General features: G+C 36.2%; 1 protein-coding gene across 5 annotated transcripts in view; it reads right to left on the bottom strand.

The window, feature by feature from the left end:
- Positions 1 to 314: 314 nt before the first annotated feature.
- ANXA4 (annexin A4) overlaps positions 315 to 17,147 on the bottom strand; it is an 81,978-nt gene continuing 65,145 nt past the window's right edge. For 4 of the 5 annotated variants that reach the window (XM_082356409.1, XM_082356406.1, XM_082356407.1 and 1 more), the window contains 4 exons: positions 15,675 to 15,768; positions 12,580 to 12,675; positions 11,560 to 11,618; positions 10,324 to 10,536 (listed from right to left, as the gene is read on the bottom strand). In XM_082356409.1, coding sequence (XP_082212535.1) covers positions 10,339 to 10,536; positions 11,560 to 11,618; positions 12,580 to 12,675; positions 15,675 to 15,768 — 447 coding nt within the window. In that variant the 3' untranslated portion in view covers positions 10,324 to 10,338. Of the gene's footprint in view, positions 1,433 to 10,323; positions 10,537 to 11,559; positions 11,619 to 12,579; positions 12,676 to 15,674; positions 15,769 to 17,147 lie in introns of those variants that run through there. The other variant, XM_082356410.1, reaches the window with a different exon arrangement.

Raw genomic sequence — 17,147 nt, forward strand, 5'->3', positions numbered from 1 at the left:
TATTTCACCCATCAAAATACAACAAATAACTATAGAATGAACAAAGAAGACAAATATTCTTATTTAATATGAATGTTCTACTTAGAACCAAGAGCATCACTCGTTTCCAGAGATAACTTAAATATACTATTTTATATCATTAAGTAGTGTTTGGTATATATGAACATTAGTTTTACAGCAGTAGAGGTACATAAGATTAAATATGTTATTTTTCCTAATGTTGTACTTTCTAATAGAAATTGAGTAACACAAATCCTTCAAAAATATCTCCTTTCAGAGTCCAGGATGAAAAAACTCACAAGCAGAAAAGTCAGTCAGAGAAAGCATATACCTCATTTGAAAGGCACCGTGTTTTATTGAAATTATTTTTCCATGTTGTATACAAACTGAACTTTTAAATTAAATCCAAGTACACCTTTACAGTAATTCTAGAGTTGAAAGGCACAGTCTAAGTATAAATTACTACAAATCAACAAAATTGAAAATGATTTAAAAAATTTGGGGCACAAAAATTTTTAAGTAAAAGTAAATTCAGAGCACTACACCATCACCAGAATACGCAGTTTGACACAATTCTTTCACATTCATCTTCAAGCTGGATCAGTACCATTATTATTATTTTATTATATTGTTATTATTATTATTAACCATAATATTGTGGAATGTTCAGCATTTATGTTTGGTAACCAGACATATATGATCTGTATAACCACACTTAGAATTGAATTCGTTCAGAAGAGTTGGTGAGTTTGGTATACTTTAACCTGGAGAGACTAAGAGATGGTAACATAAGATGTGATGGAGGAAGTCTCTAATGCCAAACTTAGTAAAGATCAACTAACACTTTAGACAAAAACCTAAACAAAGGAGATCTGTGGATGCTTTCAAACTATGACAAGTAAAGTAGCAAATTGGATAGATATTCTTACTAACTAGATGCTCACAATTTCAAATCAAGAAATTACTAGCCACTCTAAAAATAGAATTAGGGAAGAAAAGTGATTTTAGAACAGTCTTCCAGTCTTCCATTTCAACAGTTTTCACCAAAAAGAAAATATGAAATAATTTAATATATTCCAATTTCTGTGAAACACAAACAAGGAAGAAATCTGTTGAAAACATGGAGCACATTCTTATTTCTAATTTAAAATCTCCTTTTAGGTTTTATAAGCTGTGAAAAGCAAGTACAGCTTTAAAGCATCATAGTGAGTAATTATAGATGAATAATAATACAGTCTATATCTTAGGAGGCATCTGTAGGCATTTTAATTGGAAATAACCATTCTGAGATAATGCTAACAGCAGTGTAGAAAAATGAAGTTAAAAAAAATTCGAAGTGTAGGGAATCCTCCTATCCTTTCTGGATTTTATTTTAATCATCTCCTCCACAGAGAATGAGCAGTACCTTCCTGTAGTCTCCAGATGTATCACCCTGGGGACAAGGAAAGCAGAGTTACAGTCAGATAAATGGGATTTAAAATAGAATACACAGCTCAAAGTCATCTAGGTTAACTTTTTCAGTCTTGCCGGGATCTTTCTTGGAGAGGTTTTTTTTTTTTTTTTAAATGACATTTGTTATTTTTTATTATAAAAAGAACGCCTGTTCAATGTAGAAAATAGACATAAAAGAATATAAAAACATCATCTATAATTCTAACATCTAGAGATTACTCTCCCTAACATTTTGGTTTTTGCATATCCTTCCAGACCTTTTTCTATGGATATAGATTCCTACGTGATGGGATTGTAGTATTCTTCCATATTCTACTTTTTTATTTACTATAGCCTATTTCCCTATTTTAATTTATTAAATACTCTTCCACAACATCATTCCTTAATGGTTACAGAGTATTCCATTGTACATAGGTAAAATAATTTATTTGATCACCCCCCATTGGATATTTATGTTTTTTCCAATTTTTCACTATTATAAACACTGCTGCAATAAACATACTATAAATTTTTGTGCAGTTTTAAAATGATGTATTCAGGATAAATTTTCATAAAATGGGAATTACCAGATTAATGATCATGTATTTTCTTTTAGTATGGGTTGCAAAATAGCCTTCCAGAAAGGTGCTATAATTTTTACATAGAATTTTTCATGGCCTAAATAATAGATCAATTTTTGCTAGTGTTTCATGGGCACTAGAAAAGATGGGCTGGGATTCAAAGTTTAATGTGTATCTATTAAAATCAATCTTAATACACCCTTGTTTATACCTTGTCTCATTGATCTGCCAAAAGAGAAGGATGTGTTAAAGTCTATCTAGCATAGTATTTCCATCAATGTCTTCTTTTGGAGCCTCAAGTTTCTTTATATATTTGAATGCAATACTATTTGGCAACTAAAGTTTTATGGTAATTTAATCTTTGCTGTAAATTGTTGCTTTTATCAATATAAAGTGATCTATTACTTTGTCCTATTTAATACTTTTTCCCCTTAAATTCTTCTTTTTACTTATAGTATAATCCCTGCTTTCTTTTTATCAAATGTTCTTTTCCCTGGCCTTTTTTTTTTAAAGCTTCTTACATATCACTGTATTTCAACTGTTCCTTATAAACAGCATGGAGTAGGATTTTATATTTTTACCTAACCTGAGAGTTTATTTATTATTATAACTTACATTTTTAATCTTACTTCTGTCTTTTTTCTATTATTTACATATTTTCTATTTCTATTCTGTTTCTTTTGACAATTTTCATTGAATGGGCAATGTATTCTTTATTTTTAATTTTTTCCAGTGTTGTGTGAGTGTGTGTATACACATATTAACATATTTATATATATACAAATATATAATGTAAATGTATTTATTGTGCTGTTTCCCCTAGTCAATCAATATTTTTTACCCCATCATTTTAGTGTCTGTATAGTATTCCACTGTATAGATTTTCCATAATTTGAGTCATCCCCTATTGGTTAATAAAAATTAAAATAATGTGTAATAAACTCTGTAACCACTAAGCAAGAACTTCCTATTCCCCTTATCCTCCAGCCCCTGGTAACCTCTAATCTACCTTCTGTCTCTATGAATTTACCTAGTCTAAATATTTCATGTAAGTAGAATCATATACAGTATTTGTCCTTTTGTGTCTGGTTTATGTCACTTAGAATGTTTCCAAAATTCATCCATGTATCAGAAACTTCATTCACATTATGTATGTATATATCACATTTTGTTTATCCATTCACCTGTTCATGGACCCTTAGGTTGTTTCCACCTTTTGGCTATTATAAATAATGTTTACATTGGTGTACAAATACCTGTTTAAGTCCCCGTTTTCATTTCTTTTGAGTATATACATGGGAGTGGAATTGCGGGGTAATATGGTAATTCTATGTTTAACTTTTTGAGGAAGCGCCAAACTGTTTTCCACAACAGCTGCACCATTTTACATTCACACCAGCAATACACAAGGTTCTAATTTCTCCACATCCTCACCTACATTTGTTATTTTCCATTTTTAAAAAAATTATAGCCATCTTAGTAGGTACAAAGTGGTATTTCACTGTGGTTTTGATAATGATGTTGAGCATCTTTTCACGTGCTTATTGCCCATTTGTATATCTCCCCTGGAGAAATGAAGATATTCAAATCCTTTGTCATTTTTTAATTGGGTTGTTTGTCTTTTCGTTATTGAGTTGTAGGAGTTCTTTATATATTCTGGATAGTAAACCCTTATTAGATATAATTTGTAAATATTTTCTCCCATTCTGTGGATTAGCGCATTTTTACCTTATTATTTTGCCTAAAGATATTCTTAAATATATAATAACTAAGTAAGAGGTACAGTTTATTTTTTAAACATTTATCGGCAAGTTGCCTCCTCGGAAAGTTAGACTAGTTTACAGTGCTTCCATAAGAGACGGTGAGATTTCCCCAAGCCTTTCTCAATGCTGGTTATCATCTCTTTAAACTTTGTTAAGGTATTAGGTGAAAAATGATGATTTGTTTTTATTTGCAATCCATTATATATTAGTGAGATTAAACATTGTACATATTTATTGTCCATTTGTGTCTCATCTTTCATGAAGCTCATGTTTTCTTTCTGTCCAGTTTTCCTTTTGGATTTTTCTCCTTGTTCTTAGTAATTTGTACAAGCTCCTCATATAGGGATATTAACCATACATTATAAGTATATGTTACAAATATATTTTCCCATAGCTTCATTTATGGTCATCCTTGTATCTTAAAGTTGTTTTGCTTACAGCTAGCTATATTTCGGCTCTGCAAAAAAAAGTGACATCACAGACTGTACAGAAATAGAAACAAGTTCCTAAATGCCTTGTAGACATAGTCATAAACTCTGCAGCTCAAATCACCTAGTAGGTAAACCTCTCCAAGCTATGAGTAGGATCAGAATATTGAATTCACAGATCAAATCCTGATTTGACATTTACTGTGCTGGCAACCCAGCTTCTAGGAAAATGGGTTTGGCTTCATATTCCGGAGGCCCTTCTGGCTTCCTCAAGAAGCAAAGTCCCAGTAATGAGGGGTTTTGAGAGATGTGAATCACTTCTCATCACTCCCATGCCATGTTAGGACTCCTAGAAGTCTGGTGCCAGGTAAAGAATAGCAATCCAGGATGACTATCATGTTTTCCCATATTTTCAGCAGACCTCAGCTAGCCCTGGATGGGGTTCTGGATGACTGATTCAGTTGCTTCTCTTTTATTGTGAGCAGGTAGAAATGGAAATTGTGCTCTTAAAACCATTCATTAAAATATAATCTTTATTGAAAGGCGGAGGGTGGCTGTGTCTCACCGTGAGGACAAGGACACTGGCAGCAGAAGTTCTGGGAAGTACTCCTTGGCGTGAGCCCTCCCAGAGTCCGCAATTACCCCCACCAAAGAGCCCAGGTAGGCTCCAGTGTTGGGTTGCCTCAGGCCAAACAACCAACAGGGAGGGAACCCAGCCCCACCCATCAGCAGACATGCGGATTAAGGTTTTACTGAGCTCTGCCACCAGAGCAACACCCAGCTCTACCCACCACCAGTCCTTCCCATCAGGAAACTTGCACAAACCTCTTAGATAGCCTCATCCACCAGAGGGCAGACAGCAGAAGCAAGAAGAACTACAATCCTGCAGCCTGTGGAACAAATACCACATTCACAGAAAGATAGACAAGATGAAAAGGCAGAGGGCTATGTACCAGATGAAGGAACAAGACAAAACCCCAGAAAAACAACTAAATGAAGTGGAGATAGGCAGCCTTCCAGAAAAAGAATTCAGAATAATGAGAGTGAAGATGATCCAGGACCTCGGAAAAAGAATGGAGGCAAAGATCGAGAAGATGCAAGAAATGTTTAACAGAGATCTAGAAGAATTAAAGAACAAACAAACAGAGATGAACAATACAATAACCGAAATGAAAAATACACCAGAAGGAATCAATAGCAGAATAACTGAGGCAGAAGAACGGATAAGTGACCTGGAAAACAGAATGGCGGAATTCACTGCTGCAGAACAGAATAAAGAAAAAAGAGTGAAAAGAAATGAAGACAGCCTAAGAGACCTCTGGGACAACATTAAATGCAACAACATTCACATTATAGGGGTCCCAGAAGGAGTAGAGAGAGAGAAAGGACCCGAGAAAATATTTGAAGAGATTATAGTTGAAAACTTCCCTAACATGGGAAAGGAAATAGCCACCCAAGTCCAGGAAGCACAGCGAGTCCCATACAGGATAAACCTAAGGAGAAACACGCCGAGACACATAGTAATCAAATTGGCAAAAATTAAAGACAAAGAAAAATTATTGAAAGCAGCAAGGGAAAAACGACAACATACAAGGGAACTCCCATAAGGTTAACAGCTGATTTCTCAGCAGAAACCCTACAGGCCAGAAGGGAGTGGCATGATATACTTAAAGTGATGAAAGGGAAGAACCTACAACCAAGATTACTCTACCCAGCAAGGGTCTCATTCAGATTCGATGGAAAAATCAAAAGCTTTACAGACAAGCAAAAGCTAAGAGAATTCAGCACCACCAAACCAGTTCTACAACAAATGCTAAAGGAACTTCTCTAAGTGGGAAACACAAGAGAAGAAAAGGACCTACAAAAACAAACCCAAAACAATTAAGAAAATGGTCATAGGAACATACATATCGATAATTACCTTAAATGTGAATGGATTCAATGCTCCAACCAAAAGACACAGGCTTGCTGAATGGATACAAAAACAAGACCCATCTATATGCTGTCTACAAGAGACCCACTTCAGACCTAGGGACACATACAGACTGAAAGTGAGGGGATGGGAAAAGGTATTCCATGCAAATGGAAATCAAAAGAAAGCTGGAGTAGCTATACTCGTATCAGATAAAATAGACTTTAAAATAAAGAATGTTACAAGAGACAAGGAAGGACACTACATAATGATCAAGGGATCAATCCAAGAAGAAGATATAACAATTATAAATATATATGCACCCAACAGAGGAGCACCTCAATACATAAGGCAACTGCTAACAGCTATAAAAGAGGAAATTAACATTAACACAATAATAGTGGGGGACTTTAACACCACACTTACACCAATGGACAGATCATCCAAAATGAAAATAAATAAGGAAACAGAAGCTTTAAATGACACAATAGACCAGATAGATTTAATTGATATTTATAGGACATTCCATCCAAAAACAACAGATTACACTTTCTTCTCAAGTGCGCATGGAACATTCTCCAGGATAGATCACATCTTGGGTCACAAATCAAGCCTCAGTAAATTTAAGAAAATTGAAATCATATCAAGCATCTTTTCTGACCACAATGCTATGAGATTAGAAATCACTTACACAGAAAAAAACATAAAAAACACAAACACATGGAGGCTAAACAATACGTTACTAAATAACCAAGAAATCACTGAAGAAATCAAAGAGGAAATAAAAAAATACCTAGAGACAAATGACAATGAAAACATGACGATCCAAAACCTATGGGATGCAGCAAAAGCAGTTCTAAGAGGGAAGTTTATAGCTATACAAGCCTACATCAAGAAACAAGAAAAATCTCAAATAAACAATCTAACTTTACACCTAAAGGAACTAGAGAAAGAAGAACAAACAAAACCCAAAGTTAGCAGAAGGAAAGAAGCCATAAAGATCAGAGCAGAAATAAATGAAATAGAAACAAAGAAAACAAGAGCAAAGATCAATAAAACTAAAAGCTGGTTCTTTGAGAAGATAAACAAAATTGATAAACCATTAGCCAGACTCATCAAGAAAAAGAGGGAGAGGACTAAAATCAATAAACTTAGAAATGAAAAAGAAGTTACAACAGACACCGCAGAAATACAAAGCATCCTAAGAGACTACTATAAGCAACTCTATGCCAATAAAATGGACAACCTGGAGGAAATGGACAAATTCTTAGAAAGGTATAACCTTCCAAGACTGAACCAGGAAGAAACAGAAAACATGAACAGACCAATCACAAGTAATGAAATTGAAACTGTAATTAAAAATCTTCCAACAAACAAAAGTCCAGGACCAGATGGCTTCACAGGTGAATTCTATCAAACATTTAGAGAAGAGCTAACACCCGTCCTTCTCAAACTCTTCCAAAAAATTGCAGAGGAAGGAACACTCCCAAACTCATTCTATGTGGCCACTATCACCCTGATACCAAAACCAGACAAAGATACTACAAAAAAAGAAAAGACCAACATCACTGATGAATATAGATGCAAAACTCCTGAACAAAATACTAGCAAACGGAATCCAACAACACATTAAAAGGATCATACACCATGATCAAGTGGGATTTATCCCAAGGATGCAAGGATTCTTCAATATACACAAATCAATCAATGTGATACACCATATTAACAAACTGAAGCATAAAAACTATATGATCGTCTCAATAGATGCAGAAAAAGCTTTTGACAAAATTCAACACCCATTTATGATAAAAACTCTCCAGAAAGTGGGCATAGAGGGAACCTACCTCAACATAATAAAGGCCATATACGACAAACCCACAGCAAACATCATTCTCAATGGTGAAAAACTGAAAGCATTTCCTCTAAGATCAGGAACGAGACAAGGATGTCCACTCTCACCACTATTATTCAACATAGTTTTGGAAGTCCTAGCCACGGCAATCAGAGAAGAGAAAGAAATAAAAGGAAAACAAATTGGAAAAGAAGAAGTAAAACAGTCACTGTTTGCAGATGACATGATACTATACATAGAGAATCCAAAGATGCCACCAGAAAACTACTAGAGCTAATCAATGAATTTGGTAAAGTTGCAGGATACAAAATTAATGCACAGAAATCTCTTGCATTCCTTTACACTAATGCTGAAAAATATGAAAGAGAAATTAAGGAAATACTCCCATTTACCATTACAAAAAGAATAAAATACCTAGGAATAAACCTACCTAGGGAGACAAAAGACCTGTATGCAGAAAACTATAAGACACTGATGAAAGAAATTAAAGATGATACCAACAGATGGAGAGATATACCATGTTCTTGGATTGGAAGAATCAATATTGTGAAAATGACTATACTACCCAAAGCAATCTACAGATTCAATGCAATCCCTATCAAATTACCAATGGCATTTTTTACAGAACTAGAACTAAAAATCTTAAAATTTGTATGGGGAAACAAAAGACCCCAAATAGCCAAAAGCAGTCTTGGGGGAAAAAAACAGAGCTGGAGGAATCAGACTCCCTGACTTCAGACTATACTACAAAGCTACAGTAATCAAGACAATATGGTACTGGCACAAAAACAGAAACATAGATCAATGGAACAAGATAGAAAGCCCAGAGATAAACCCACACACCTATTCAACTAATCTGTGACAAAGCAGGCAAGGATATACAATGGAGAAAAGACAGTCTCTTCAATAATTGGTGCTGGGAAAACTGGACAGCTACATGTAAAAGAATGAAATTAGAACAGTCCCTAACACCATACACAAAAATAAACTCAAAATGGATTAGAGACCTAAATGTAAGACCGGACACTATAAAACTCTTAAAGGAAAACATAGGAAGAACACTCTTTGACATAAATCACAGCAAGATCTTTTTTGATCCACCTCCTAGAGTAATGGAAATAAAAACAAAAATAAACAAATGGGACCTAATTTAACTTCAAAGCTTTTGCACAGCAAAGGAAATCATAAACAAGACGAAAAGAGAACCCTCAACATGGGAGAAAATATTTGCAAACGAATCAATGGACAAAGGATTAATCTCCAAAATATATAAACAGCTCATGCAGCTCAATATTAAAAAAACAAACAACCCAATCAAAAAATGGGCAGAAGACTTAAATAGACATTTCTCCAAAGAAGACATACAGATGGCTAAGAAGCACATGAAAAGCAGCTCAACATCACTAATTATTAGAGAAATGCAAATCAAGACTACAATGAGGTATCACCTCACACCAGTCAGAATGGGCATCATCAGAAAATCTACAAACAACAAATGCTGGAGAGGGTGTGGAGAAAAGGGAACCCTCTTGCACTGTTGGTGGGAATGTACATTGATACAGCCACTATGGAGTACAGTATGGAGGTTCCTTAAAAAACTAAAAACAGAATTACCATATGACACAGCAATCCCACTACTGGGCACATACCCAGAGAAAACCATAATTCAAAAAGACACATGCACCCCAATGTTCATTGCAGCACTATTTACAATAGCCAGGTCATGGAAGGAACCTAAGTGCCCATCGACAGATGAATGGATAAAGAAGATGTGGTGCATATATACAAGGCAATATTACTCAGACATAAAAAGGAACGAAATTGGGTCATTTGTAGAGACGTGGATGGATCTAGAGACTGTCATACAGAGTGAAGTAAGTCAGAATGAGAAAAACAAATATCGTATATTAACGCATATATGTGGAACCTAGAAATATGGTACAGATGAACCGGTTTGCAGGGCAGAAATTGAGACACAGATGTAGAGGACAAATGTATGGACACCAAGGGGGAAAGCAGCTGGGGGGTGGGGGTGGTGGTGGGATGAATTGGGAGATTGGGATTGACATGTATACACTGATGTGTATAAAATTGATGACTAATAAGAACCGCTGTATTAAAAAATAAATTAAATAAAATTCAAAAATTAAAAAAAAATATGGAAACTCCAAAAAAATATATATATATATAAAATCTTTCTTTGTCTGGGGTCAACATGAAATAATTAACTCTATTTAGAAGGTAAACATTTCCAGCTTCTAACCAGGCAGAGATTTAAACATCTGTGGGAAAGGAGAGAGGCTGGAAATATCTGAATTAGAGTACCATCCTTAAATGGAATGATGTCTGCCAAGGAGAGGATAAGAAGTGTCTAAATACCTAGGTCAGAACCCCCTCCTTTCATCAGCACTTTCCTCTGGGCCAAGGCAAGGCTGCTGTGACCTACCTTGATGAAGGAGTACAGAGACTTTCCATAGAGCCTCTTGAAGTTTGCCCGGATGTCCAACATGTCAATCTCCACTCGAGAAACCATCACTCTGATGAGGGTGTTGTCATCAGTGCCCAAGCCCTAAGGAAGAAACAAGATCCCTGCATACAAAGCTGAGCTAGTTTTCAGACAGTGCTCTTTGTTAGTCTATCAAGGCAGACTATGTATCAGTCTCCCGATGACATCCCTTGTACTATAACCTTAGAGGCCTGTGGAATCTTGCTCCTCACCACGGAGCTCAAGGGTTTCCCCAACTTATCTTTTCAACACTCAGTGTTCTGACCAGAGGAGACGGCTCTCTGCCCTTCTAGAGACATACCCTGTGTTCTCCAGCCCTCCTGCCTCACATACGGTGATCCACCCACCATGTCATCCTTCCCTTCCCAGCTTTACCATCCTTCCTACCATGTAAAACCCTCTGATGTAAAACTTCCTTTAAGGTCCTGCTCAAATATACCAATTTCTTTATATGTCCTTTTCTGATCCTCACCCCCAAACAAATATTTTTTTTAAACACCCTTTCCTCTGTGTTCCTATAATATTTGGATCCTCAACTACCGTCTTACATTCTATTTTGTTCTTACTGGTGTTTTGCACATAGCTGCCTTCCTCTCAGAGCTAGAAGTTCTTTGAGACCAGGGACTGCAGTTTGATCTCTCTTGCCCCTCCCATGGTTCTCAGCAAGGGTGCTTGCACAGAGTACAATGCATGGTTAGGAGCTGGGAATCTGAAGTTGGACTGCCAATGTTTGCATCCCTGCTCCATTCCTTTCCTCACTGAGGACCCTGGGCAAATTGCCTATCCTCTTTATGCCTCAGTTTTCTCATCTGTAAAATGGAAGCTGATAACAGTACCTGCCCCACAGAGCTGTTGTGGGGATAAAATTGTACATATAAAGTATTAGGAACAGTGATCACACATTATAAGTACTCAATAAATATTACCTAGCATTATTATTAGCAAACACTCGGTGAAGTATTTGAGGAATTGAACTGAATAGCTCAAGCTGATTTTGGCTAATTTGCATGGGGGATATAAGTAAGCATATGAAGGTGGACACAAGACCCTCAGAGCCATTCAGATGCTAACAATGAGGCCATTTACCTTCATAGATTTATAAAGCCTTTCAGCAAAATATGCAGATTTGTTCCTCATGCACTTTACTGTCAAGAGATAAAAAGAGAAATGAAAAGATTACAGATAAAATCTGCAAGAAAAAAGTGACATTTGTTCCCATTGATTCTACAAGGTGTGAAGTAGTATCTTTTGATTGCTTTGTCGGAAAAATTTAGCCAAACGATGTTTTATGAGTATAGGCTATGCTAAAAGCATTTTCATAGATGGAAAGTACCCTCAATTTATTGTCAAGTTCCTAGACAAATAATTAATAAGGGCCATTAAAGCATAAGGCAGCATAAAATTTCAAAAAGATTATTGCTATCTGTACCATATGAAACAGTTATTAGTTCTAACCATTCACAGACTTGCAAGATGCAGCTAGTATAGGATTAACCTTTCCATGTACTAAGATACAAAGGCACAGAGGATATAAAATAGATAAAGCCACATGGTACAATAACAATCAGGTTGTATATAATATTTCTCGCTTAAAATTCTGGATCACACGGGACTTCCCTGGTGGCACAGTGGTTAAGAATCCACCTGCCAATGCAGGGGACACGGGTTCGAGCCCTGGCCCAGGAAGATCCCACATGCCGCGGAGCAACTAAGCCCGTGCGCCACAACTACTGAGCCTGTGCTCTACAGCCCGCAAACCACAACTAGTGAGCCCGCATTCCACAATTACTGAAGCCCACGCACCTAGAGCCCATGCTCTGCAACAAGAGAAGCCACCACAATGAGAAGCCCGCATACCGCAACCAAGAGTAGCCCCTGCTCGACGCAAGTAGAGAAAGCCTGTGCACAGCAACGAAGACCCAGTGCAACCAAAAATAAATAAATTAACGAATTTAAAAAAAAAAGTCTGGATCACACGTCATGAGTGATTTAAACAATTTTTTTTATCCCTGAAAAAAATTTCTACAACCCATGACAACAAATTGATAATAAGGAGGAAAGTCTATAAATATTTGTTTCTCCACGCCCCACCCCCTACCAGCTTACCTACGGCCAGCAGAGCTTCTTCGAAGCTACCAGATGTTTCAGATTTAATACTCTGTTCAATATCCTTCTGTGATATCCTTTTGTATTCATCGAACACTACAAACAATAACAAAATGAAATTATAAATAATAAAAAAAATAGAGGAAACTAAACTGTACGGAGAGAATGAGCATCTTTTAACTAGACTACACTATTATTCTTTGGCATATTTCAAGAGGAAACTAATTAGCAATGTGGGTGAGAACCAGGATGCATACGGCAAGTGGAATGGAACAGAGGAGAGGAGGAAGGAATATTGTGAATCTTGGAGGACATCAGGCAAGTCATTCCCCTTATGTGGGACCCTGTTTTCACCACATAAAGTGGAGATAACCTCTGGAGAGATTTGCTTTCTTTTCTCATTGTTTCCTTAATAAGCTCGCGATCACCTGTATGTTCATCTTCCTTTCAGCACATCAAAACTAAAGCAATTCCTGTTTACAAGAGCCAAGACATGGAAACGACCTAAATGTCCATTGACAGGTGAATGGATAAAGAAGATGTGGTGTGTGTGTATATATGTACACACACACACACACACACACACACACACACACACACAATGGAATATTACTCAGCCACAAAAAAGAATGAAATAATGCCATTTGCAGCAACATGGATGGACCTAGAGATTATCATACTAAGTGAAGTAAGTTAGACAGAGAATGACAAATTTTACATGATATCACTTACATGTGGAATCTAAAAAATGATAAAAATGAACTTACACAACAGATACAGACTCAAAGACATAGAAAACAAGCTTATGGTTACCAAAGGGGAAAGGTGGGGGAGGGAAAAATTAGGCGTTTGGGATTAGCAGATACAAACTATTATATATAAGATAGATAAACAACAAGGTCCTACTCTATAACACAGGGAACTATATTCAATATCTTGTAATAACCTATAATGGAAAAGAACCTGAAAAAGAATATATATATGTATATACATATATACATATACATATAACTGAATCACTTTGCTGTACACCAGAAACAAACACAACATTGTTAATCAACTATACGTCAATTAAAAAAAAAACTAGAGCAATTCAACATTTTCAAAGCTTAGTCACATTTGGTAACAGTTGCTTGCATCTTTTAATAGACTTTAACATAATTAAAATTTCTCCCCTTTTTTACCAAGTATTTTTGAATATTATGAACATATTTTTCTCTCTTGCTGCCTCCTTCTGGAGCCTTCTTAGAGTGGATATCTGTTTTGTTTATCTTCTTAACACTGCCTTCTTTGGGATGCTAATCCACCGCCATCAGAGTGATTCTCACAGGGCTGTCAATCCAGGAACACCCCTACCCCCCAACATACATGATAAGCTCTAACAAATGAGTGAGCAGTTCATCCGACCAGGGCCAATCAGTCTTACTCTCCTGGGAATTTTTTAACTGAGCAGATATCATGAGGATGGCCAAAAGCACTGAGTCATCTTTAACTTCAGAGAACATAAGAATCAACTGAGAAACCTGTTCAACTCCTTGCGTGTCACTCTCAGAAATCCTAAATTAGCCAGTCTGAAGTAGGGGTCCAAGAATCAGCATTTTTAATGGAGACCAGATTTTAGGAAACTCTGCCTTAGAAATAAATCCATGACTCCCTTCTACTGAGATCCCCAGAACTGCCTTGATTTCTAGTCTTTCTGGAGCTGTTCAGCTCTCCCTTCAATTCAATGGACCTCTAGTATTTTCCATTTTCCCTCTTGTCCCCTTCTATATTATTTTCTCTTTTCCTATGTAATTATTCAGTGCATATTGCTTGGAATTAAAAAATCTAATTGACACATTTTCTAAGACTGTTTTCTCCGCTGTAAAATGGGGAAAATAATGGCTGCTGCAACGACCAATGCTTATAATATGCTTAGCACTGCACCTAGAAGATAATTAACAAAATCTTAGTTATTATGAATCCTCACTATTATTGTTGGTTGGTAAGAAAATTATGATGTTTTCTTTATTCAAATAATGCTTAAAAGATTTTCTTCCAGTGGCTTACAAGCAAATGTTTTATAACTGCCCAACTATTGACTTATGCCTGGAAGCGAAAATTCTTACAAATATATTTGCATTAAATCGGCTTCTGAGGACCTGCAGTTCTTGGAAAATAACACGAGGGAGAGATTTGCCTTACTAGTAATCAGGCAAGGGAAGGCAAAAAAAATAAGGATCTGAGTCAGAAGTTGGTGCATCTGATGACTGCCCACGACATTTATTAACTGGAGTAATCACCTACTGTCACTGTGGAATATCTGAAATAACTGCAACTTCCAAGTGTGTTGTAATTTTCAATTTTCTTCATGTTTTCAATTTAGCAAACTCATTCTTCTCAAATTTCCCACAAGTTTTGTAAATTGCGAGTGATTATAAGGGCATGATGAGTTTATAAAATTAGGATATAGCATAAAGACCTCAAAAGCTTATATAAAAGATGAAACATTTTATTAAACCTTTATTGCTGTTTACAAGAAGAAAATAAACCTGACAATAAATATTCTACAATTGTATAGTACCTTTTCCCCAAAGAAGTTAAAATCACATTACAAAGACTAGCATTATCAGAAGCAAATTAGAAACTTTACACATAGGAAATAAAATCTGAAATCATCCACTATTCATCTTATGCAACATACCCCCTAAAAAAAATCACTTCTATTAGCGTTTACAACTTGGATGTTAAATAGGAATAAATGTCAACCAACATTTCTATTTTATTGCTTGCTGATGTACTAAAGATTTTGTCTTATGTAACTAAATTTAAAGGGAGCTGCTTTAGAAAAAGGACTGACTATGGAGGACTGTTTCCTACAAACAGGAATTCCAAACTTCTATGAATATATCTGCTAATTATTCATAATTAATCTTTCAGCAATTGGCCCTCACGCACATTGTTGCACCCATGAATTTCCAAGGTAAGACATCTAAGACGGTTCAGCAAAATTAGATCTTTGTACCAAGTAAAGGGAAAAAGGTTATCAATTACAGGTAATATAGTTTTCACTATCTTTCAAATAGTTTCTTTAGACAATGAGGCAAGTGCCTTACCATGCAACAGATGATTTTGATTCCGGGAACAGAGAACAGTTAGAAATTTCACCTCATCTGTCCCCCATTTATTCTCTCCGGCCTCGTACAGGTCCTGAAGCCAAACAAAGCACAAGTTTAAAACACAATGGAGAAAGTGCCAGGACATACGTAAATACTTCCAGAAATTCAAAGAGCAGAGTTAGCTTAGTTTTATTTTGTTGATGATGGGGGTGGAAGTGGTGTTGGCAGTGAGTGGAAATGACTCAGGATTTTTCCTTAGGTATAAAACTAATGGGACTCTATAATATCTCCCTGAGAGTCAGGGCAGACACCAGCAGCTCCCTACATGCACACTACATGTTTCTGTCTTAAGACCTGAAAGGAATGCCCTAGACTTGGGCTGTCCTATACAGTAGCCACTAAGTACATGTGGTTATTTGAATTTTAATTAATTAAATAAAATTAAAAATTCAACTCCCCAGTCATACTAGCCACATTTCAAGTGCTCAGTGGCTACTTGTGGCTAGTGGCTACCCATACTAGACAGTGCAGATGTAGAACATTTTCAACATCACAGAAAAGTCTATTGGACAACACCACTCTGGAATGATCTGTGATTTGCTTGAGACTACAGAAGGTCTCACAGTAGAACCAGGACCCCATTAGTAATTGCTTATATTCCAACCTGGTAGAAATATAAGAAATTGACTCTGGTTACTTTAACTATATTATTACTGTTTTTTTTTTTTTGGTTGTGCTGCGAAACTTGCAGGGTCTTAGTTCCCCGACCAGGGATTAAACCCACTCCCTAAGCGGTGAAAACACGGAGTCCTAACCACTGGACCACCAGGGAATTCCCTTTAACTATACAGTATTATCGACAAATCAAAACTACTGTTCATAACACCTCACACCCGTTACAATGGCTGCTATTTAAAACAAACAGAAAATAACAAGTGTTGATGAGGATGTGGAGAAATTGGAACCCTTGTGCTATGTTGGTGAGAATGTAAAATGATGCAGCTACTATAGAAGACAGCATGGCTTTTCCTCAAAAAAAGTAAAATGAAATTACCATATGATCTGGCAATACTACTTCTTGGTATATCTCCAAAAGAATTGAAGTTAGGATTTTAAAGAGTTATTTGTATACCCACATTCAAAGCAGCATTATTCACAATAGCCAAAGGTGGAAGCAACCCAAATGTCCATCAACACATGAATGGATTAATAAAATGTGGTATATACACACACAACAGAATACTAGGCAGCCTCAAAAAGGAAGGAAATTCTGACACATGCTACAGCAGAGATGAGGCTTGAGGACATTATACTAAGTGAAATAAATCAGTTACAAGAAGACAAATACTGCATAATTCTACTTATATGAGGTACCTAGATGCATCAAAATCATGGAGCCCGAAAGTAGAATGGTGGTTGCCAGTGAGTGGGGCGAGGGGGAAATGAGTTGTTTAACAGGCATAGCGTTTC

Source organism: Balaenoptera borealis (genome assembly GCF_965194805.1).
Source record: "Balaenoptera borealis genome assembly, chromosome: 15".
NCBI classification, from domain to species: domain Eukaryota; kingdom Metazoa; phylum Chordata; class Mammalia; order Artiodactyla; family Balaenopteridae; genus Balaenoptera; species Balaenoptera borealis.